The sequence below is a fragment of the Typopeltis vanoorti genome, chromosome 4 (assembly GCF_054136105.1).
Source record: "Typopeltis vanoorti isolate ZY-2024b chromosome 4, IOZ_Tvanoo_1.0, whole genome shotgun sequence".
NCBI lineage: Eukaryota > Metazoa > Arthropoda > Arachnida > Uropygi > Thelyphonidae > Typopeltis > Typopeltis vanoorti.
In genome coordinates, this window is record NC_143552.1 from 100385692 (window position 1) to 100411228 (window position 25537).

General features: G+C 34.4%; 1 protein-coding gene across 2 annotated transcripts in view; it reads left to right on the forward strand.

Moving 5' to 3' along the window:
- Hmgcr (HMG coenzyme A reductase) overlaps positions 1 to 25537 on the forward strand; it is a 142901-nt gene that overhangs the window by 56588 nt on the left and 60776 nt on the right. For both annotated transcript variants that reach the window (XM_090391377.1, XM_090391378.1), the window contains exons 12-14: positions 5776 to 5970; positions 9771 to 9929; positions 22868 to 22953. In XM_090391377.1, coding sequence (XP_090247503.1) covers positions 5776 to 5970; positions 9771 to 9929; positions 22868 to 22953 — 440 coding nt within the window. The remainder of the gene's footprint in view (positions 1 to 5775; positions 5971 to 9770; positions 9930 to 22867; positions 22954 to 25537) is intronic.

A 25537-nucleotide genomic window follows, 5' to 3' on the forward strand; every position in this document is an offset into this window, starting at 1 on the left:
TAAATCTATGATTTAGGATTTAATCACAGAAAACATATAAATGTGCTAAACATGAAAACTTTATTCTTGTGGAATTTTTGGCCAAGTCTCATGACCAATTTCAGTGCAATAAATTACTGTCAGAGATGTAATACAAAGTGAAATAGAACAGAATATTTCAGTTCTAATAAAATTGAAATATTCTATTTTACTAATGTAACATGGTTATCCAAAAAATTCAGATAAATTGAGGATAATCTTCATAAGAATGACCATACAACAACATACCAGATTAAGAATTTAACAAAGCCTTTATTTTGTTAGAAGATAATTGAGGATGAGGATGGAACAAATATTACTGATCATGAAAAAATATTGAAAAAGATGGTATAATTATTCAAATAAACTCTTCAAGTGTGATGATAGCCTGGACCACAAAATTTAGTGGGTATTGTTTCAATGATAACAAAGAACAGTGATTATCCTATATGTAGAGAAATAGTAGAAAGGCCCATCTTAAGATCAAAATCAGAAAAAACTAGAAATTTACGATATTCCATCAGAACTACTTAAAGAAGGGAAAGAACATATTACCAGTGCATTTCACAAAATTTGCTAGCAGGTGTAGAATCTGAGATCTGGCCAAAAAGTTGGCATACAGTTATCCTTATTCCCATTCCAAAAAAATGAAACAGCTAAAAGTGCAATAATTTTAGAACAGTTAGCCTCATCACCCAAGCAAAATATTTTTAGACATCTTACCCTCATGTATTGAAGCAAAAATGGAATTCAGTTTTTCAGACTTCAGGCTGGATTTAGAAATAACAGGAGTACAGTCTACCATATATTTACACTCCATATCATTGGAGAAAAATATGTGGAACATAATAACATGCCATAATTTTATTGGCTTACAGAAAGCTTTTGATTCTGTTTGGCATTGCCCTTTGGAATATTCTGCAGCATTACAGAATAGCAAAATAATACAACTGATTGAATCCCTGTACTCATCTTCTGAAATGATGGTTGAAATTGAGAATTATAGCACTCCCTTTCCAATGGAGAGCATGGAGTGAGACAGGTGCAAATTATCTGCATTGTTATTTAACTACTTCCTCAAATATGTTGTAAATGAAGCCTTGAAGAAGTGTGATATTGGAGTGACAGTAGAAGGAAGAAGAATAAACCTTCTAAAGTTTCTGCTAAAAGATCTTATTGATCTTTTAGCAGAAAACATATCAGATCTTCAAGAAATATCCACAAAATTAGCTTGTACTCTCTAAAGAGTTGAGAAACTTTATATAGGCATAACCTGGTCATACGACACATTAGGTTCCAGACCACTGTGTAGCAAATTGTGGCTTCTTTCCCACTTGTAGAAGCACATAATGGTTTAATAATGTTTTTAAATGACACAAAGCATTTATTTATGTCAGGTACACAAAGAAAAAATTTGAACAATTTTCACAAACAAAAGAGTTATTCTGTGAATAGCTTGGCTTAAGGTAACATGCCAACCAGTTTGATCATCAGTCTACACCATTAAAAGTTTTTCCATTTTAGCAATAAAATTGTTATGTTTACAGATAACTATGGTATTAACTAGAAGTTTGGCCTTCAACCTGAGTATTTGATACACCATCTTCACTAAATTTAATCGTCAGGTTTACATATCTTATTCCTTTCACTGGAATCAGCAGCTACTTTACTTTGAATTTTATCTGTCATCATTAACAACAAGAAAGTAATAGTTATAAATAGTTTATAAGTCACAACAAAATACCAAAACACAGATGCACTGAGCAATGATGTCATAAACAATTAACAGACTGCATGTTGATTGACATGAGTGTCATGTTGCTAAATATTGCTAAATAAATGCTAAAAATGTTGTTATATGAGCATTGATTATAATTGTAAAGCTTTGTATGAGTGGATAAGCTTAATTAAAGAGAAGCATCGTAAGGTGGGGTATTACTGTATTTAAATACACCTTTAAATATTTATTGATAGATGCATGTTATAAATTAACAGTAATTTTGTTATGCTTTATGGTAAAATATAATAAATTATCCTTAATAATAGTAATTAAATCCTGCAAAACAGGCAAGCCAGCTAAACGAATACATGCATTTGACAGCTATAATATATCATTCATTTGTTCAAGTGCTATCTCCATTCTGGAAGTTGGTGGCCATTGACCTGCTACTTATATCTTGTGCATCACTAAAGATCTGTATTATACTTGTGCCTATCAAGTGGTCAATGTCCTTCATATATAGTGATGTTTTGGTCTGCCTCTTTCTTCCCTGTAGTTTTCCTGCGATGAGCATATTGGTCAATCCTACTCCTCTGAACACATCCTAAGAATTTTACTTTCCTCTTCCTGATCTTATTTAGTAATCTTTCTTAATTTGTTCTTTTGAGTTCTTGATGGCATGTAACCTTTTCCATCTGGCTGAATTCTTGTGTTTATATTGACTTTTCTGTTAAGTATTACGAGAGGGTGTTTTGGCTATTTTTATTCTTTTAATTTCTTGTTCACATTTTCCATCATTAGATCTAGACCTCTCAGATATATAAATCTGTCTACTTGTTCTATGGGGGGGGGGAGCTTTTAAAGTATGCAGATAGGATTAACCATCCTATCAAAGCATTAAGTTGGTTTTGAAAGAAGTCAACTTTCTTGATTGACAAGGCATTCAAAAAAAGGAAATTGGAATTAGAAAAAATAATTATATATTAAAATAAAAAAAAAACATTACTGCTAGTTTTTATTAGAATTATTTTTCAAAATTGAAAAGTTTGAATTATTTCCTTGTCCCAAATAGTTTCTCAACAGGAAATAGCTTTTCTGGTGGGCTTCTATTTGGTTCTGTTGAGCTCTCTAATAGGGAAAAAACTGCATGCTGAGCAAGATTGCTATTTGCAGCACTCAACATCATTGCTTCCCCTTTCCCCTTAAAGAGATATTTTTCTTTTCCATAATTTCTGTTACACTGATGTGTGTTGTGTGTGTAATGTGTGTTGTCAGAACTTGCACTATTTCACATTGAACTTGATATTCCTTCTGCTTTGCATGTTATATCTATAACTTCCATTGTGTAGAATTTATGGAGACAAAAACACATGTTGGAACAATTACTTTAATTTCAATTAAGAAAAATAACACTTGATGTTTCGACTTTTGAATCAAGGTCATCAAGTAAGCATATAAACAAGACAGAAGTTACATGATATTATACATAAGTGTGATAAATCTAACTGCTTTGTTAATCTTTTATACTAGCCAGACTCTGCTGAGAAAAAATAAATAAAATAAAAATTTTATATATAATGGAGAAGATAAAAAAAGTTTAAAAAAATAATAATAAATAAATGAAAATCTACTGCTATCTTAAGGTTTTCTTCTGTTAAGGTTCTGCCATCATGTTCTGTATGCTGCATAGGTTGTAGACAGGTCTTCTAGACTCTTGCAATTACTAATCCATCATTCTGGTCAAGATTAGGATGAATAATCAGCATCTTCTCACAGGCTTCCTTGAATTTTCTTTCAAATCAAGTTTTGGTGCAGTGTAGGGATTTGATGCTTTTTCAGTTATTTATGTGACTGGTTTGGTCTGCATGATCTGACATGCCTGTTTTACCTTAGTGAAGGAATTTAATGTGGCATTTGCATTGGTCTTTTCTTCTTGAATTGTGCATCCTGTTTTCCTTAAGTAAGTTGCAGATGCACTGGATTTTGTAAACCCCTGGTGGGGGGGGAGGGTAATTAAGGAGATCTTTGAATGAGCTAAGTATAGTTTAATTTTGCAGGAGGTTTGAAAGTTGTCTTAATAATGTCTTTATGTGACGTTCTATTTTTTTCCTGATGTTGACCTAATGTATACATATAGCATTTTTGCAATCTTTTTTACCCTTCATGGCATTATTGTGGGGGATCGTGTGAACTGTTTTGTTGTAGCCATTCTTTATAAAAGGTTTGGCTAACAATTTCATATTCCTTCCTCAGTGGAGCAGATTGTTAGAGCTCTATGTTTGAGGGTGCTGATGACCCCTAGTTTCTGTGTTGATGATGGTGTGGTATTAATCTTTGTGTAGGTTTACAGTAGATCATGAACCTGCTATGCAGCCTAAGGGATGTGACAAGTGTCTATAAAAGGAAGTTATTGTTTTCAATCTCAGTGGTAAATTTGGATATATTTTATGCTGTTTGTTCAAGTGGAAGACCTACATAAAGAAGCCATAGACTATTTCCTCCCCATAGCTAACATTCACATGGAAGACTTCAAGCAATGAACTCTTAAGTTCAACAAAGTCAAAAGCCCAATGTTTGGGTCAGATATTTGCAATTTTGGCCCCCACAGCTGCCAAATATTAAACACATTCCTAAGCCACCTGAACAATGTATCCAATTTACCATTGACATTGAAAACAATAACTCTTCCTTTTCTAGGCACTTGTCACGTGTCTTTCCTTCATGGTCTACTGTAAACTTACACAAACAAGCCAATACATGCACAAAGATTCATTCCACCATCCAACACAAACTAAGGGTCATCAGTGCCCTCAGACATAGAGCCCTAACAATTTGTTCTTATGAGCAGGCACCAAAGAAGGAATATGAAATAAAGAATGGCTACAACAAAAAAAAAAAGTTCACGGGATTCTCCACAGTAATGCCATAGCAATACCATACATTAGGGAAATACCAGGAAAAATAGAACACTACATAAATACAATATTAAGGCAACTTTTAAACTTCCACTAAATTGAAGTATACTTAGCTCATCCAAAAATCCCCTTCTTTACTTTGCCCATTCAGGGGTTAATAAAATCCAGTGCACTTGCAACTTACCCTACACTGGAAAATCAGGCACACAATTCCCAATAAGAAAAGACTAATGCAAATTGCACATTAAATTCCTTCAGTATGGTAAAACAGGCCTGTCAGACCATCATGAACTCCAAACTTGTCACAAAATTAACTGGAAAGGCACCTGGTTTGAAAGAAAATTCAAGGAAGCTTGTGAGATGCTGATTTATCATCCTAATCTCAACAAGAATGATGGATTAGTAATCCAAGAGTCTGGAAGGAACCATCTGCAACATATACAGCATCCAGAACATGATAGCGAAACCCTAACATGAGAAAACCTTTAGATAACAGGACTAGAGATTAAATTATTTTTATTTTTTAATTTTTTTTATCCTTTGTATATTATTATATTATATATAAAATTTTTATTTTATATTTTCTCACCAGATGTCAGAATAGTGTAAAAGATTAACAAAGCAGTTAGATTTAGCATACTTATGTGCAGTACTATTAACTTGTTTCTTGTTCATATGCGTTTTCCTGATGATGGCCTTTGATATAGAGGTCAAAATGTTGAGTTTTATTTTTTTAATTGTAAGTAAAGTAATTGCTCCAACACATCTCTTTGTCTCCACAAATTCTACACAATGAATGCTGACCATCATTGTTACCCTTGAAGGAATCTCCATGATGTTAGATATTGAAGTTGACTGTAAAACTTGGCCAAAAATTTTGCAAGCAATTAATGTATTTTCTTTTAAAACAGTACTTTTTTTTACATTGTTCTCACTAATGAATGATTATTAGCAAACCTAATTTGATTAAACCAATACTAGATTAAGGTTTGTTTTTTTTTTCTATTTTTATCTAACTTGAATATCAGTATACTCGTAAATAAATTTTCATAAACATATGATCTAAAATTAGATAATTTACTTTTTATTGGAATACATAATGATTAAATGATTTTTATGTAGGATGGCGCACACCTTCTGACAGATGAGGAAATTCTCCTCCTAGTTCAACACAAGCACATCTCTTCCTATTCTCTTGAATCTGCTTTGGGAAATGCTGAAAGAGGTGTTGCGATTCGTAGAAGGCTAATTGCAAAGAATTCTAACTGTGGAAATGTATTAGAGGGTCTTCCTTTCACTAATTATGACTATTCTCTGGTATAATTTCTAAAATCAGATTTTGGAATTAATGCTAATTTTTTTAATATTAATATTGATATTGATTTATTAATTTTTAAATTGAAGTTGATAAATATAATTTAACAGTAATTTATTATTAAAACTGTTTGCTTAAAAAAATTTTTACTATGTAGTAAAATCATCTGAAGTAGTCAAAGTGCTTCTATACATTACACCCTTCAATTGGAAAAGAGACCTGATTTCGATTCTTGTTACGATGAGAAGAATCTGTATATGGTTATTCAATTGAAGGTGAGTTAGTCAGTCTCATATGGGAGTAACAGATTTTTTTTTCTCCCAGAAACTCACTTTTTATCCGGTATAGAGACAAATCAGCCCTAGTATATGTGCGACTTACATATAAAAAATGCTGTTCGGCTGTAGATAGCACTATATGTAGTTGTATTGTTATATAATGTATACTGCACTATGCAATGCCCTCCTGCAATGAGTCCTTGGAGGTGTTGTGTAATACTGATAATAGTACTATGAAAATTTGAAGTTGTTTTTATTCAAATCTCTCTTCACAGATTTCATACTGAAATAAGTCTTCAAGAGTTATTACAGCAGTTAAGAACTTGTTTAATAAATGCATGAAAATCAGCAATAAAGGCTAAAAACTTAAAAAAAAGGCAGAAAAAACATTAATTGCACTATAGTAAGGAGGCAAAGCAATCTTGGATAATGGAGAAGTTCTTAAATAAGAAACACAAAATTAGCCAGTATATAAGCTTCAGCAGAACAGTATTAAATTTAAAATGCTAGTAAGGAATTATTAACAGGTTTACCATGGACATATATGAATATTCTCATGCTATACTTGAACTGGAGTGGAACGTGAGAATTTTTTCGTTCTTTCTGGTTGTGTATCATGGGCATGCTACAAATTGTGTGATCTGCTTAGATTCAAATTAAAGTTCTATAGAATGAAGAAAAAGAATATGTTTTTGAGTTATATTAACAACCAGTAATTAAGGGGACCTCTATATTTGGTTTTTCGATTTTAATTACTAAAAGGTGTGAATATGTGAACTGACATGAGAATGGTATGCAAGAGAAAGATAGGCATTGAATAGAAATACTTTCATTAAAAGCAGATTAATTAGAATAGACATAGTATGTAAATACTGCAATCCTGTGAATAAAAATGAATCTTACGTTTCACAAGAAAAGAAGACTGCACTTAGTGATCTCCAATAAAATATTATATCGGGGATTTATTGCTATGATAAAAAGTGAATATCATAACAATTACTGCATAAAAAATTCTCAGAAAACAAAAGTGAAGTATAGATTAAAAATAGAAATATATATATAATAGCAAATTGTACATGATGATGATGTCTTCCCTATAATCATTTGCTATACTAACAATGTACACAGGTGCTGTTTTGTAAACACATTTTCCTCCTTTTTTTGTTTTAATTAGGCTCACAAATGCACACATATATGACTTTCTTATATATGTGTGCATTTGTGAGCACACATATATTACTAGATTAATAAAATGTAATTTGTTCTGTCCAAATAATTTACACTTGTATGTATGTATGTTCATGTCCAATAAGTTTCTTTGGACAGAACAAATTACATTTTATTCTATAATCTAGTCATATATGTGCATTTGTGGGCCTAATTAAAACAAAAAAGGAGGAAAATGTGTTTACAAGACAGCACCTGTGTACTTTGTTAGTATAGCAAATGATTATAGGGAAGATATATCCATTGAACTAATGTTGATTAGTTCATCTAGACATGTCATAATTATGTGAGTATATCATGTACAATTTGCTATTATGTGTATTTCTATTTTTAATTTATACTTCACTTTTTTGTTTTCTGATAATTTTTTATGCAGTAATTGTTATGATTGATATTCACTTTTTTCATAGCAATAAATCCCAGATATACTAATATTTTATTGGAGATCACTAAGTGCAGCTTCTTTTCTTGTAAAACATAAGATTCATTTTCATTCACAGGAATACAGTATTTACATACTATGTCTATTCTTTCCGAAGACTGGAAAGAATAACTCTTTATAGTAAAAAACACCTCCCTTGCATAGACTATTTATACTGTATGGACATTAAATATGTAATGAATGTAAATTCTGTATGCAGTATAAATTTGTAAAGAATGGTTCATAACTTTATATGGTTTAATCCTAGTTTAATCTTTTTATGCTAAATTGAGGAAAACACTGAGGAGATAATGAGAAAGAGTTCCGGCTTTGTATGCAAAGCCAGACCAACCTCAATACCTTATGAGAGCAAATCTTGTGCTCTGAAGATGCGAGATATAATGCCAGTGAGATATCAGCTAATAAGTTAATAAATATTAATTCTTTTCTTATCATTCTATGTGTAATCAATACCATTAAAATAAACTAAAACACAAGACTTTCCACTTGTCTCACCCAAGAGTAGTATGTGGAAGAGAAGAATTCAGGAGAAAGCAGGTGACTAGCAGCATGCCACAAGGCTGTGCTTGGACAACTTTAATTCATACATAAATGATATGGGAAAGTATTAGAAGGGAATTATTCTGTTTTCTGATGACGCAAAGTGTGGTAACATAATAATTAATGAAGGCAATGTAAAGAGGCTTATGGGATGATTTTAATAGGTTGACAGTATGAACAAAAGGTAATGGACGCCTGTTTTATGCAGAAAAGTTACGCATTTTTGGGGAAAAGCTTACAAGCCATGTACCTGTACTCCTCGAAATTGAAGCTAGTAATTGAGTAGATTGGTAAACTGAGTTGAAGTTCAGAGGGAATATTGCTAATGTATCCAAGGTAGCTCATAGGATTTCATGGTTACTGAAGAACACAGTAACAAATAGAGATATTATTCTTTTTTATAATTGATGATGGCAACATCTGGATTATTGTGCTCAGGTCTGGTCAGCCAGGTTGCTTGGGGATGTGGAAGTGGGAGAGAGGATCCAGAGGTGACTGGCAAAGATGGTGAGTAGTCTGTAGAATTCTCCCTGTGATGATAGATCGAGCGGGTTATGTGTTTCAGAAGTTGGTTGATAATTGGAAAAGAGGGGATAATGATAGAAACTTAAGATACTGAAAGAGTTTTATAGAATTGATGCAAAGAAAGTATTGCACTTGGCCAAGGGATTCAGAGCAAGGTCATCCTTGAAAATCAAATGAATGAATAAGTTCGAGGAGGGGTATGATAGATATTGTTTAGATAGTTTGAGTTTCCCGCATTGAGTCTTTGGACTCTATGGTCTAATACAAATACAAATCTGTGCACTAATACAAATAATAATATGGTCATGTCTAAGATTTTGGTCTAAGGTACTTCTAGCCATATCAGTTCACCTAGGACTTGGCTGTTGTCTGGGTCTTTTTTCCTTGCTATCCTGCACCAAACATCAGTTTTGTTACTTCCAAGTTATAGAAAGATTTGGAAGGTCTTCGTGTGATTATTGCAGAAGTGATAGAATTTGCTAACAATATGGAGAAATTTAGAATGGAGAAAAGTGCATTATTAAAGGAAACAATTTGAAATCTCACACACACACACACATCATAGCATCCTTATATATTGCTGTCAAATGAGGGTACTCCATCACATGTTAAGTTGTAGTATATAAGTAGTCCATTTATTGTGAAAAAAATAGTATTTTTATTTAATTAATACTGTGTCAGTGTTTAAAAATCTTCATGTGTACCATTGAGGCTTTGTAGTTATGTATTTTATACTTTCAAAGACCCATTCACACTTGCTTACTTGGTATATTTTATTCTTTGTGTGTAGGTCATGGGTGCCTGTTGTGAAAATGTAGTAGGTTATATGCCACTCCCAGTAGGTATTGCTGGGCCACTTCTTTTGGATGGGAAAAATTACTTTGTTCCAATGGCAACAACTGAAGGGTGCCTAGTGGCAAGCACTAATAGAGGGTGTAGAGCATTATCAGTAAGTATGCATTCTTCCTGAATGTAATTGTGAATACCTGTTTGTTGATTAAAAGAAAAAGTTAATGAGAATATGTGAAAGTTGAAGTGAATGAAGAAAGTTTTATGAAGAGTGTTTTGATTAATGTTTAATTTCATAATAGAAGTGTTTTTCTTCCTTCTTTAAAGAATTGCATGTAGTTTCCTATTTTGAAAACTAGGATAGATTGTTTCAGTGACTGCCTCTTGGATCTTTCAACATTTGCTCTATACTGAAAAAATAATCAATGCAGTCAGTTTTGTGGCATCCCTCTTCTAATTCCCTTTCATTTCTGCTTTGTGATAAATTGTGTGATTCCCTCAGTAATCTCTATTTAATCTTACTAGTGAATAGAAAGTTCATTGGTGTTACTGTGATTCTGTGCTCATTGGTATAGAAGTATTTTGACAAATACACCATTTAATTGATTTTCTATCTTTTCTTGGCTGTGTGTGTGTGTGTGTGTGTGTGTGTGTGTGTACACACACACACACACACACACACACAGACTTGTTCGTTTATTTTGGCAGTAATACCCTTTTATAGGATACTTCTTGTGTGCTTATTTTCATATTATTTCAATTTTGGCATCATATTACATAAATACCTTTATTTTTTAATGTTGCATCATTAAAATCATGAAATAAGATAAGTCAAAATGCAAAACTACACAAATTGAATGTGGATTCTAACAATTCTCATTCCAATGCCTTGGGGAATATCCAATGAATGGTCATTCCCAACTAAATATTCACACACCAGAAAGCTTGCATTTGTACTTTTTTAGTTCAATATATAGCTGTCGAATATTTTTTCTTCAATGTATTTCATATACATTGCCAGAGCATATAACTCACCAGAACAATTAATTAAATTTGAAGATGGTTTTTTTAGTACATTTTATTGTATACACTGCTCTTAAAATCAAAAAATTTTTATGGAAAATAAAATAATTTGTAACTCACATAGTTTCTCCTGTGCTTATGCACTGTTTTAACTTGATTGGTGTCAGAGTGAATCCATAGAATTCAAAGAATAATTAGGGTAAGAGTATTAAGAAATGGACATACCATCTTATTAAGCAGGATAGTCCTAAGAAAAAGATGATTTGAAAGGAATATCGTATGAATAAAGATGGCATCAGTTATGAAAATTATAAGGTGCAAGCCAGAGGGATTACAAGTATTGTACGGAAAGCTGAGTGTGAGTTTGAAAAGAAACTGGCTCTGCAAACTAAAGACAACCAATAAGAATTCTAATGTTGAGTCCCTGACTCACTAGAAGTCTCTAGTATTGGTGGTAATAATAAAATCTAAAAAGTTAAGCACTATTTAAATTGTAGATAAGTCTCTTGCAGCATGTGATAGAAAATCATACTTTAACAAGGAAATAAGTTAACTGTGAATGCCCTTCATGTGTCAGCACAAGTTGCTTACTTCTGGCTGACACGTGAAAGGCAACTTTTCATTAGAAAATTTTAATCTGTATATGTGCAGATTCAAATTTATCTATTATGTGGCAGGGTCCGGGAGGAAAAACCCGCTTGCCTGTGCCAGAGATCGACTAACTCAGAAACCAGTCGAAGAAAGACTTAGAAAAAGTTCCCCCAGTTGGTGACTAGACTTGAACTTAAGTCTAACTTCGAGCGATCAAGCACAAAGGACGCAGCCACCACTTTCACTGAGCTACACAGGCCTCTTATTTTTTTATTTTATTTTATTTGCTTTTGTTATACTCATCGTTAGCATTATAATTTGGCTTATATATTCATCGTTAGCATTATGTTATCCAGTTCTTATGTGATTCCCTGAAGAACATACTGTCATTATCTAGGAAATAATCAAGAAATGATTGGCATTATGATGTGGAATGTTTCTTTTGACATAGTTTACAGCCTTGCTCTTTATATATACTTGGATTTATCAAGCCATTTCCCTGTACTCCCTTCATTTCCAACTTGCTTATAAGTAAGCTATTTATTGTTCTGGACAATTTTCCTTATATGTTTTGGCTCCTATATGGAGTGAAAAGTAGGGACTACAGGAAATAGTTTTAGTTGTGCCATTGTGAAATGGTCTTTGATCTTTGATGGAATTTTTATGGAATATTTTGGTCTGTGGCGATTTGATCAAGGCTTTTTTATAGTTTGCAGTGAGTAGTTTGCTACAATAATGTTTGCTCTAGTGAGAGTTAGTTGTACCTTGCTCTTATTATATAGTATTATAGTTTATTATATCTGTATGACTTAAGATAAATCTTTTTTTACACTATTACAGATGTAACAGCTTGTTGCTACACATAGCATTAATGAAAAATAGGTTTTACAACTTTTATTATTTTTTTTATTCATATCAGGAAGACAAAATATTCATGCAGGATCCAAATATCTATGAAAACACAAAGTAAAATGGATGTTAGTTCTGCATCCTTTGTCGAAACTATTTCTAGAGAGCCTGTGTAATTGTTTTTATAGTTTGTTTTATTAAGATTTTCCATTTTAAAGAAAATAATGAATGATGTCATCATTCATTATTGCAACTTTGTGGTTTGCAAAATGAATAAATGCCTATTAGTTATTTTTAATAAATGAATTTGATTGAAGTTTGGTAGATTTTTTTTTTGAATGGCAAAATTAGACAGAATGGTCTACATTTATTTGTCATTGCTATTATGAAATGTACATTTTTGACTGTTTCTGCATTCATCTTCTTACCTGTATGTTCCCCTTAAAGTATTTCCCCTGGAAGATTTTTGAATGTCACATGGAATGCCCCCCCCCAATTTCTCAAGTTTGCTTTCCTAAATCTTTCCTGGAATAATGCTATAAAAAAATTCCTTTAGTTCTCATACTGAATGTTATTTCCCTTTTATTAATACAAGGACAATTGAGAGCTGTAGTCCATCTGGAATTTGACTTTCTCACCAGTACTTCTGGATCATGGAATTGCAATGTCCGCGCGGTTAGCCTAGTGGCTGTGCGCTTCGCAACCATATGACTGGGGAAGGAGTGTCCCAGGTTTGATTCCCGTCGAAGACATGAGGAATTTGAGGATCTTCCTCAGCCATAGCCAAGTTAGCCGGTCTTGGGCGTGGGCAGTAGGGTTTTTTCCGTCAGTTTATCTAGCGTTTTTCATCCCACAAGCAGGCAAACCAGCCCTGTGAACACACACGGATCTACAGCCATAAATATCTAACCCCCCATGAGGGGGCTCAACTCGCCCCAATAGGGATATGGACGGGGGAGAAAAAGGGAGGAAACTCCATACGAATAAATAAATAAATAAATGGAATTGCAATAATGGGCAATCCTATCTCTTACTATTGCCAACTTCTTCATGGTACACTTTGAACAGTGTATCTTTGATAACATTTCACCTAGACCTATACATTGGTGTGTGTGTGTATATATATATATATATATATATATATATATATATATATATATCATCATATTCCTGCCATGTACCCTCAAGGGATGTACAGGATACGATAGTACTACATGAAAAATTTACATCATCACTCACTTCCTATCTACAATTTTCCTCTAAATCAGTCTGTTACTTGTCAAGACTCCAACATTATCAGATCTTATATTTATATTTCTGTTGTCTAAGGCACTTTGCACCGTATCAATCCACCTATATCTTGGTCTTCCTCTGGGTCGCTTTCCTGCCAACCTGGCAGAGAACACTTGTTTTGCTAATCTTTCCTCACCCATTCTGTTTAAGTGACCATACCACCTGAGATTAGCTCTGCTAGTCTTAGGTGGTATGGTCACTTAAACAGAATGGGTGAGGAAAGAAACACGCATTCCTGGATGCTGACAATGTCAACTTCTTTCCTAATATCCTCATTTTTAATATGATATTGCCATTGATGCCGTTGTTCATGCCTCTAATCTTTCTCAGGACTCTCATATCTGTGGTCTCTAGTCTTTGGTCAAGTGCTTTACTTCTGACCCAGCTCTCAGATCCATAAGTTAAAACTGGTTTGAACACTGTCTTGTAGACCGCTAATTTAGTGTTCTGACTAATTTCTCTCTTATTCCATATGAATTTATTCAATTGACTTCCTACTATACCAACTTTATTGATTCTGTTGTCTATTTCCATATTTAATTTACCATCTTCACTAAAAATCATGCCTAAGTAGGTGAAATGTTTTACCTTGTTCCACAGGTTCTCCGTTCACAATGCAGTTGACATTTTCAATGATTCTGCCTATTTTCATTGTCTTTGTCTTTTTATTGCTAATCTTCATACCATATCTATTACAACAGTTATTCATTTTAGTCAGAGAATCTTGCAGACTTGTAGCGGATTTATTTAGAAGTATAACATCATCCGCATAAAGTAAAGAGCATACATTAACATCTCCAATTTTGATATCATGTTTAATACCACTTTCCTTCATAATGTGATCCATATAAATAATGAATAACAGAGGGGATAATGTACATCCTTGTCTCGCACCAGATTTAACATTAAACCATCTTCCTGTACTTCAATTCTAACTGCTGACTTGCAACTAAAATAAAGACTAAGTATTGCTTGATATAATGCCCCATTGACACCATATAACTGTAGCATATTGAATAGCTTTTCTCTTGGCACTTTATCATATGCCTTTTCCAAATCGACAAAACTTACACAGATCTTGTTATATTCCCATGATTTCTTCACTATTTGTCGTAAAGTGAAGATCTGATCCTGACAGCCTCTATTTGACCTGAATCCACCTTGTTCTTCACCAAACTTTTCTTTCACAATTCTTCTCAACCGTTTCTCAAGTATACTTGCATATATCTTACCAGGAACACTCATTAGGGAAATACCTCTGTAATTCTCACATTCAGTTTTATTTCCCTTTTTATATATGAGTACTATTAGAGCTCTACTCTAATCATCCGGAATTCGTCCCTCTGTCCAGGCATTCTGAACTATGCAGTGCAGCCACTGTAAGACTTTTATACCACCATACTTAAGCATTTCTGGTCGAATCTACTCCTGCTGCCTTTTCACATTTCAAGCCTTTGATGGCTTTTTCTACTTCAAGTATGGATATGTATTCCTGACTGCATGCCTGGTCAATGTTTTTTACCACTGTGCTGTCATCACTGCTTGTTTCATTTAGCAGTTTTTCAAAGTAATTACTCCATACTTCAAGGATATCTTTTTCTCCCATTTTCATTCACCTTTATCATCTCTGACTCCTTTTACAGCATGCTTTCCTTCATTCCTAAGCTTATTCAACAACCTCCAGAATATTTTGCCACCTTTTTGATATTTATTTTCTATGTTCTTGCCAGAGTCCTCCCATGACTTGTGTTTAGATTTCTTACATTTGTCTCTGTATTCTCTAAGAGCACAAGCTGACTTATATATATATATATGTGTATATATATATATGTGTTTGTGTTTGTGTGGATGATATTTTTACAATTTGGAATGGCTCTTCCCCTGAGTTGCAGCAGTTTCTTTCCAAAGTAAATGCACTTCATCCCAGGATCTAGTTCACCTTAGAGGAAGAAGTAAATAACCAAATAGCCTTTTTTAGATCTAATTCTTTGTCAACCAGATGGAAGCTTACAATTTTCAGTGTTTCTGAAGAAGACTTAAACAGGCAGTTATATCCACACTGAAGCTCATCACCATCCAAGTCAAAAGATTGGAACTATTAAAACTTTAGTATATCGTGCTTATTCTTTGTTCTTCAGGCAAACGTTTACAGGAAGAATTATAACATATGAAATCCACCTTTTTATCAAATGGTTTTAAGGATTCACTCATGAAAAAAAGCTTTTTAACAATTATGGTATATAAAAACGTTTGTCAAGAATTATTATTTGCTAAACACTTGGAAGCAGATACAAAGGGAGAATCTATGTTTAATATCATGAATAAGTTTTTTCAAGAGAAAGACATTCCTATTCATAATATTTTGTCTGCTGCTACTGATGATGCTCCAGCAATGACAGGGCGCTACAAGAGTTTCATAGCACATTTGACACCAGCTGTATCAAATGTACTCGCTATACATTGTTTCTTCATCATCAACATTTGGTTGCAAAAAAATTAAGTAAACGCCTGCACACGTCGCTTCGCTCCATTACATTATTAGAGTAGTCAACAAGATTAGAAGCAATTCATTGAGTGACAGATTGTTTAGCCAACTTTGTAGTGAAAACTATGAAGATTTCAATCGTTTGCTGCTTCACACAGAAGTTCGCTGGCTTTCAGAAGATATTTGTCTGAATTGATTTTACAATTTGTTTGATTCAGTACTAGAGTTCCTAGAAAACAGAGATGACGGATTGCGAGCCAACTTGATTACATCCAAAAATGACATCGCTTATTTGACAGACCTCTATAAAATATTTACTGAAGTCAATCTACAACTACAAGGTGATGAATTGAATTTAATTAAAACAAAAAACGTTATTGCCGCTTTTGTAGGGAAACTTCTTCTGCTCAAGCGGAATATGGGCCGAGGGGAATATAGCCACTTTTCAAATTTATCAGCAGTGCCTCTCAAAAAGGAAGATTTACTTACATACTACCAACACTTGGAGGTTCTCCATGCTGATTTCAATGAGCGATTCAAGGATATTCTAAACATGAATATACCAAATTGGGTTCTAGATCCTTTCTCACATGTAAGCACAGCAGGATCATCAAATTTAGAAGTGGAACTCAGAACTCACAACAAATGAAGAACTAAAAATAAAATTCAAAACTGGATACCAAGAGTTCTGGCTTCAAAAATCAATACCAACACTGTATCCTGGATTATGGGAAATAGTGCACAAATTTTTAATTGCATTTCCATCTTCTTATTTGGCTGAACGTGGGTTTAGTGCTGTAGTGAATTTACTATCTAAGAAAAGGAACCGATTGCATATAACTGAGCGTGGTGATTTACAACTGTTTTTATTGAAAGTTGAATCCGATATTAACAAACTTTTAAAAATGCACCAGACTCATCCTTCACGTTAATTCGTTATTTTTTCTTTGTATTTTTACTTTGTAAGTTCAAAATAAACCATTTAATACATTTGATGGTACTTTAATTATTACAATAAGATTCTTACTAATGTAATGCAATCTCTTAATTTGTATTCTGAATTTTCATATTTAAACCATTGTATGAAACTTCACATTAATTTGTTATTTTTGCTTTGTATTTTTACTTTATAAGTTAGAAATAAACAATTTTGTAATATATTTAATGGTGTTTTAATTATTACTATTATTATTATTACTATTATTACGGGCAACTCCAGGGAGTCATTAGACTCATCGAGGGAGGCCCCAAATCATATTCATCACAACTATTTGACATTCATACTGTATCTATCATACCTCGCCTTAAACTCATTCACTGTCACAGCATCCACTACAGACTCAGGGAGCGCATTCCACTCATTCACTACTCTAAAAGTAAACCCAGCTCTAACACCTTTACTAACCACACTTTTGCAAAGTTTCCATGGATGTCCCCTAGTCCTCCCACAACCAGCCCTGTTCTCAAAAATATCTTCTGAATTAATTTTATAGAAACCCTTCAGTAATTTGAATGTCTCAATCATATCTCCCCTCCTCTGCCTATCAACCAATTTTTGCAACCCACAAATCCTCAACCTGTTCTCATACGGTTCATTCCACAGACCTGCTATCATCTTGGTCACTCGCCTCTGGATCCTCTCCACCTCCTCCCCATCAAGAAGAAACCTAGGTGACCAAATCTGAGCACAGTAGTCTAGATGGGGTCTTATCAAGGCTCGATAGAGAGCAACAATAACCTGCTTGTCAACGTATTCTTCAGCAACCAAGTGATTTGATGAGCTGTTTTGGTCACTTTTGCAATGTGTCCCCTAAATTTCAATTCCTTATCCACCAACACTCCTAAATCTCGTGCCTCATCAATTTCCTGGAGCAGGGTTCCACCAATGCAGTAAACTGCCGCCAATCTTTTCACCCCAAAATGCATAACCTTACATTTTGCCACATTAAACTGACATCCATTCTCCTTAGCCCAGACCTCCAATCTATCCAAATCATCCTGCAAAATTTTGACGTCATCTGCATTCACTATTGCCCTACCCAACTTCACATCATCCGCAAACAAATGAACTGTTCCTCTCAGATCATTTCCTATATCATTTATAAACAAATTAAACAGCAGTGGTCCAAGAACAGATCCTTGTGGCACACCACTAGTCACAGGCCGTCTTGTGGACTCTACTCCCGAGTAAACCACTCTCTGATATCTCTCCGTCAACCACCCTCCTATCCATCTCACCAACCCTATGTCCATTCCCATATGCTGCAATTTACTGATTAGAATTCCATGTGGAATCCTGTCAAAGGCCTTGGCAAGGTCCAGTAGAATCACCGTAAACCCATTACCCTTATCCAGTTCAGCCGTCACTGTGTTATAATACGTGAGCAAGTTACTGAGGCATGACCTACCCTTCACAAAACCATGCTGTCCCCAATACAGTATCCCATTTTCTTCTATCCAATCTTGTATTTTCCTCTTGACTATTTTCTCTAAGACCTTGACAATGATTCCTGATATGCTAATCGGTCGGTAATTTACAACAGCAGTCTTGGAACCACCTTTATGCAGTGGAACTATTTTCCCCTCTTTCCACCCGCTCGGGACTAACCCAGACCCGAGACTCAAATTAAACAAAATGGTCAAGGGTACTGACAATTCTTTAGCTGCTTCTCGTACAACACGAGCTGGTATACCATCCAATCCCACAGATGTATTGACATTGAGGTTATGCAATAGACTACTCACCTCCACTTCATTAACCACAATTCCCGTCTAATCTACTGGTTTATTCGTTTCTGCAATGTCACCACCTGGATGATATACTTTTGCAAAGTGCTCACTCAGTAACTCAACTATCTCAACTGATTCAGTTACCTCCCTACCATCGGCATTCTTTAAAATCAATCTGCCATGTACATTTTTCCTTTTACTTGCTACATATCTAAAAAACTGTTTAGGATTCTCTTTAGCCTGCATGGCCAATGTTCTTTCGTAATCTTTTTTGCTTTTCTTACCACACTCGTCACCCTTCTGGCCTGCGCTTTATACCGTTCATGTGCCTGCCGGTCACCCTTCTCCTTAAATTCCCTCCATAGTTGTTTCTTTTTTTGCAACTCAAGCTTAATGGTGTTATTCATCCATTTAACCCCTACTTGATTTATTATTCGGACTCTAGGTATACAGTCAGCCATTGCTTCATGCAAGCACTTCTTAACTACCTCCCATGCACTATCAACTTCTAGTCCTTGCAGTTGTACATGCCATGGCACTGAACCAATCAAACTCCTAAGCTTGTCATACTTTCCAGCCCGATAATTCCACATGTACCCTGTCTTAATTGAAAATTCTACACCTTTAGCCACCTCCCAAGTTAAGACCCTATGATCACTCTCACCAATTGGTGGCAATGTGGTCATATTTGTTACAGCCAAATCCTCAGATGTAATTACTAGGTCAAGCACTCTCTGACCCCTAGTATTTTCCATTACATGCTGTCGCAGATAGTTATCCCTTAATAACCGCATAAAATCCAGTTCCTTCCTCCCGTGGGTCCTCTCCTCACTCCAATCCAAGCGACCATAGTTGAAATCTCCCATAATAATCACCCTCCTTCCACCCATTTCTTCTATTTGTTTGTGCATACTGTCACCACCATCTTTTCCATCACCTGGTCTATAGCAGCACCCAATTGTATATTTAGTTCTGCTAGCCACAATCTCACACCAAATGGCCTCAAATGTGCTCTTTTCTCTATCCTGCAATTCAACTTCTATTCTCCTTGGCTGGAGCTCATCAGCTATCATCAACAATACTCCTCCCCCCATTTTATTCTCTCTGTCATTCCTGAACACACTATACCCATCACATTCAATCCCACTAGTTATATCATCTACAGTCAGCCATGTTTCACTAATACCTATAACCTGTGGTCTGGAAGTGCCAACCATGGCCAAAAACTCTTCCTTCTTGTTCCTAATACTCCTAGTATTAGTGTACATGAATTTAAGACCCTCATTAGCCCCAACCCTACCTTGATGCCTTATATTAACTATCCCACTCTGATTTGTTGTCCTTATTTGCTCTGGCATATTATATTCATTCTTACATTCAACTGCCTCCATAAGGACTGTATCTCTACCCCCCCCCCTAACAAATCTAGTTTCCCTGAATTTGCACATCCACTACATTCAGCAACACTTTCTCAAGTCTTCTTACACCGTAACCATTCAAATGCAAGCCATCCATCTTATATAGATCCTTTCGCCCATCAAACTCACTCCTCACATCCACAAATTCCACACCACTCATCATACATAACCCACGCATAAAGTCATTTGCAATTATAGCCCTCCTTTTAAACATTTCACTGTCATACCGTGGCAAAAGACTAATCATTCTAACTCTCTCACTCTTTTCTTTTGCTACCTCAAACAATTCATTCAGGTCTTCTATCATTTCCATTTTATCTCCTTTCAAATCATTCGTACCTGCCACAACAATCATTTCTTTCACCCTTTCCTTTTGCTCTCTAATAGACGCAGTTACGTCCTTTATGGTCGCACCAGGTTGGTACGATTTTGCCAAATCCTCTACTAACACACCTCGTACTAACGAGTCTCCATACAGCATTCTATCCTTCATTTTGTTCATGTTCACATTCATACGTCTATTTTTCCTGTCATACCTTTTATTATTGGTTGGTTCATTCAGTCTACTTTTGTTCATGTACTCTAGCTGCTGTTTTGCTCTTTCTATCGCACTATTCAACAACGCGATCTCACTCAATGCATCTATCTCATCTTTTTTGTTCTCTGAGAAACCATTTATACTATCATTCACACTTTCTACATTCACACTCTCACAATTTTCATGTACAACCTTGCCGTTTCTTGTCATATCCCTATTTCCTTCATTTTGAAGGTTGACAAAAATATCACACTCACGATCCGAAATACACTTCAATTCCGCATTCTCCCTACATTTTCTACACACATTCAATCCTTTATCATCATCTAACCGCACTCCGCAAAACGTACATTTCACAGCTAGTACACTGACTCATTTCTTTTATGCTACCGTTCTTTGATAACGATGGCGAACCTTCATTACTGGCCGCCATTTTCCTACGCACAGGTGCCATATTTATCTGTAACGTGTTTTGTCAAATTAAACGTTATAACACACCAAAAATAGACGCACTAAAATACGCAAGGCAAACAAAACAAAACTACACAATATTAAGTAATTTGTATCGATAACTGAAAATGATACTTATCTTATCTGGAGCTTGCACGAACACTACTCATTACGAATTTATCTAGCGGCGACTTCCGACATAGATTATGTTATAAAACACTTTAGTACACTAACCACGTTAATAAAGCTCTAATAATATACCAAAATTAAACACTTAAGTCCATTAAATTGAATCCAAAACACCAATAAATCAACAAAAAACACAAATCTCTCAGGAGCTCTCCGATAGCACGACCGTTCACCAGCTAGCCTCGACACCAGTCAATATATACATAATTATCAGTGTCCCCCACCTGTGTAGAAGCTCACAAACTGCTACTGATCAGAATTCACAGCCATTTCCATCACTTAGACCTCATACTATTATTACAATAAGATTCTTACTAATGCAATGGAATCTCTTAATTGTATTCCACATTTTCATATTTAAACCATTGTACGAAACTGTTCACAATGTTATTTGAGCATACATTTTACAATCTTTACATATGGGCTACGTTTCACCAAAATCGATATAGCAATAACTGTATTCAAGATACACATATTGACCACTTCTTTTTAAAAATTTAACGTTATAATCAGTAATGTATCATTAGTTGCTATTTACGTCAAAAATATTGAACGGCTTGAACGCGGAAAACTGTTATAATGGGGGACGTTACAAAATTTATGTCTTGCAAAGTGGATGGTGGCCCGAAAAAGTTTGGGAACCTATGATCTAGAAGAACGTGTCTTATTAAATATCATGTGAAAAGTCTGGACTTGTTGAACATGCTATCTGTGCACTAAGCATGATTTATTGGAACAAGACAGAGTCCTTCATAAAAATTGTTTCCTCATAGAATGTCTTTATAAAGAAACTGGAAATTTTGCTTCATTGTCCTAACAGACAATGAAGTACTATCTTCCACAATGGGGAATAGTACTTTTTAAATCTACTAATCTTTCCTAATTTTATGTAAGTATCCATTTTTTTTAATTAGGAAATTATTGACCATTTTTAGTTATTTTACATTAGTTACTAAGGTGCCACTTTTTAGAATTGTCTATTATTGTTTATTTGCCATTTTATAATCCTGTGGATGCTTACGACACTTAGACAAAAATTTTACATTATATAAGTTTTTTACATTACGTAGTGCAGCCATTCCAAGACTTACACCACTATATATATATTTAATATTTCTAGTTGATTATCAGCTAAGAAACTAGAGAGAGAGAGAGAGAGAAAGTGTTTTACAGAAGTTTCATTATGATGTGTGCTATGTGGCATGCAAAAAAGTATTCTGATTCTTTTTTGAATAGAGTTAGGATCTGTTTCTGGTAAGATCTCAGATGTTATCGGATGATTATAGTGAAAATTCAAACTGTGTATCACATAGATTTCTCAGAGAAAGCAGTTATCCTATCAAGAAGTTTGTAGTGTTAAGGTGCACTTGTTCACAACACCTTGCACTTTCACCTCTGGTGGAAAACACACTGTAGAGTTTATATGGATGCCTTTGTTCATATTTGTTTGTCATTCCTTTAGTTATGTACTGAATGTTTTAAATTTTGTATAATACTTTTCAAGTGGTACATTCATTTGTTTTACTTAATAGCTAGCAGGGGGAATAAAAAGTGAAGTTGTTGGAGATGGAATGACCCGTGGACCTGTAATAAGATTTCCATCTGTGAAAGAAGCAGCGTATGTATATCCCTTTCTTAGAAGAAATTGAGAGATTATGATTTGAAAATGTTTTAAATATCTGTTTAAGTTAAATATAAATATTTTTTTTCTGTCTTTATTCATAATTTCATTCATTTCATATAATCCAATTTCTTCATTAATGTTAATATTACTAAATCATTTATGTTGTAGAAAGTTTGTTTGATTACAAAGAAAATTATACTAGTCATATTCTTGTTTTAATCTTTGACCCGAGCATAAGCAAACAGTTTGCACATGAGGTATCTTCTGCTTGTATGTAGAGGCTGTTGATTTCTCATCTGTTGCCTTAGTATCCCATAATGCATGGTGCACTTCCAATGTGGGAATCTATATGGGGGGGGGGAGTTCTGATAAACACCTAGAACATAGTTCTACTGGAACTCTTTTATGGTGATTATCACAACTTTTTAGCATACCCTCGTATAAGCTTATCTAAAGTAGTCATTTACAACCTTCATTTCTTATGCAGGATATGGATATGGCCTTTGCGATAAGCAGTCAGTGACTTATTATTTGAGCTACCAATACAGGGATTAATTCATAAAATCATAACATGTGGTAATAACTTGTGATAACTGTAGCGGGGTAAAAAAGCATTTAGAATCTGAAAATGCATGAAGGCAGCCAAAGAATTTGCATTGCATAAATATATCTATGAAAATTTTAGTGTCTATGATCGAATTCAGGAGACTCAAAGGATCAAATTTCAGATGGATTGCAGCCCTCATGCACTAATGTTTTTAAAGTGGGGGGAAGGAGGTGCTAAAAACTGAATTCAAGCATTATATATAGATTTCTCAGTGTTTTCCAGGATTCTGGAAGTTCACAGGATTTGTACAAGCATAATTGGAATAAGGAAAAGAGTTGAAAACACTTCATGAAAACTAAGTTGGATTCAGGCCAAGTAGGATAATTTCTAGTATCAAATTTTTATATCTTTTACAAGTAACAGAGAATTCTTGGGAATAATGAGTCTTTCAAGAAATATAATGAAGCTTTGCACATCTTAAAAATGACACAATTCAAGCCAAAAAAAAAAAAAAGACAGTGTACATAGTGCTATATATGAGTTTCAAGTTAGAATTTACGAACATGTAGAAAGATGTTTTGATATATCAGGAATGAGGAACGGATGTACGATCTCCACTGTTGTTTTTAACCTAAGGAAAATATGATTTAATATCATATGCTGTTAATATATATATATACTAAAATAGGGGATTAAACTCATTCTTTATTCACTTCTAGATTATTGTCCTGTTTTATAATGTTAGTCTTTAAGGGTTATTAACCAATTGTTTTAAGGGAACGTGTGTACTCAACTTATTTTTATTATTATGGGCTACTCCAAGGAGTCCTTAGACTCTTCGAGGAGAGGCCCTAAACATCATGTCAAGAACTATTTAACATCTGTGCAGTATCTATCATACTTTGCCTTGAACTCATTCACTACTCTCCAAGCAAAAAACCTAGTTATAACCCCACCCCACCCTTGCTAACTACTCTTACTCAGTTTCCATGGATGGCCGCTAGTTCTCCCATCAGACCTGTTCTGACAAATTACCTCTGAATTAATCTTGTAAAAACCCATTGCTAATTTGTATGTCTCAGTCATGGCTTGCACATGTAGAAATATATAGAAGTTTATTCAAAAACTAATATTTATGTAACACAGATATCATCAGGGAGAAAGACTGGTAACTACATTCCAAATTGGAATTTTGTACATAATTTGAAATTTGGATTAGAAAATACTCCTGATATATTAATTTTATGAAAAATGGGGAGAAAAACTTAAGTATTCGAAGAAACGTTATTAATATTAAAACATGTTTTCCCTTTATACTGGTTAGTATTTGCCTGAATATGGCATCTTAATTTGTTCAAAAATATATATTAAGATTTCTTCATAATTCATATCCACACAACACTGGTTCACTATAGGTTTCGAATGGTATATGACTGTGACTTATTCTTTAGAAGTGTCTCACCTGTATAACATGACTTTATATATGTGTGCAGTGAGATCAGGGTAAAGAAGGAAGGAATAGCTATATAACATATCATCATCATCATCTTCCTTATACCCTCTTTCACCTTGTGGTGTCGAGGGTCCATTGATCATCGGACCTCACTCCGTTTACAGGATAAGGTGGTCAGCCTTATGCCCCGGTGTATCCTATGGCCTGTAGTGTTGAGTTCTCAAGGCCAGTTTGCCTGCTTTGCGGGATGAAAAACCGCAGAATAAACTGGGGAAAAAATCCTGCTGTCCACGCCCGTTTCAAATAAAATGGCAAAGAAATGTAGCTAGCTGAGGAATTAGATAAGTACCAGATCGACATAATAGGGGTGACTGAAACAAAAAAGACCAAAACTGGTGAGATCTTTCTGAGCAATAAATACAAAATGTTATATTCAGGCAATGACAATCAAGGAAAAGGAGTAGCCATAGTATTCAACACAAAATACGAGGCTAATCTTCTTGAATGGCAGTCAGTCTCAAGTAGAGTAATGTGGGCAAATATGAGAATGGGGAACTGGACAATGAGACTTATTTGTG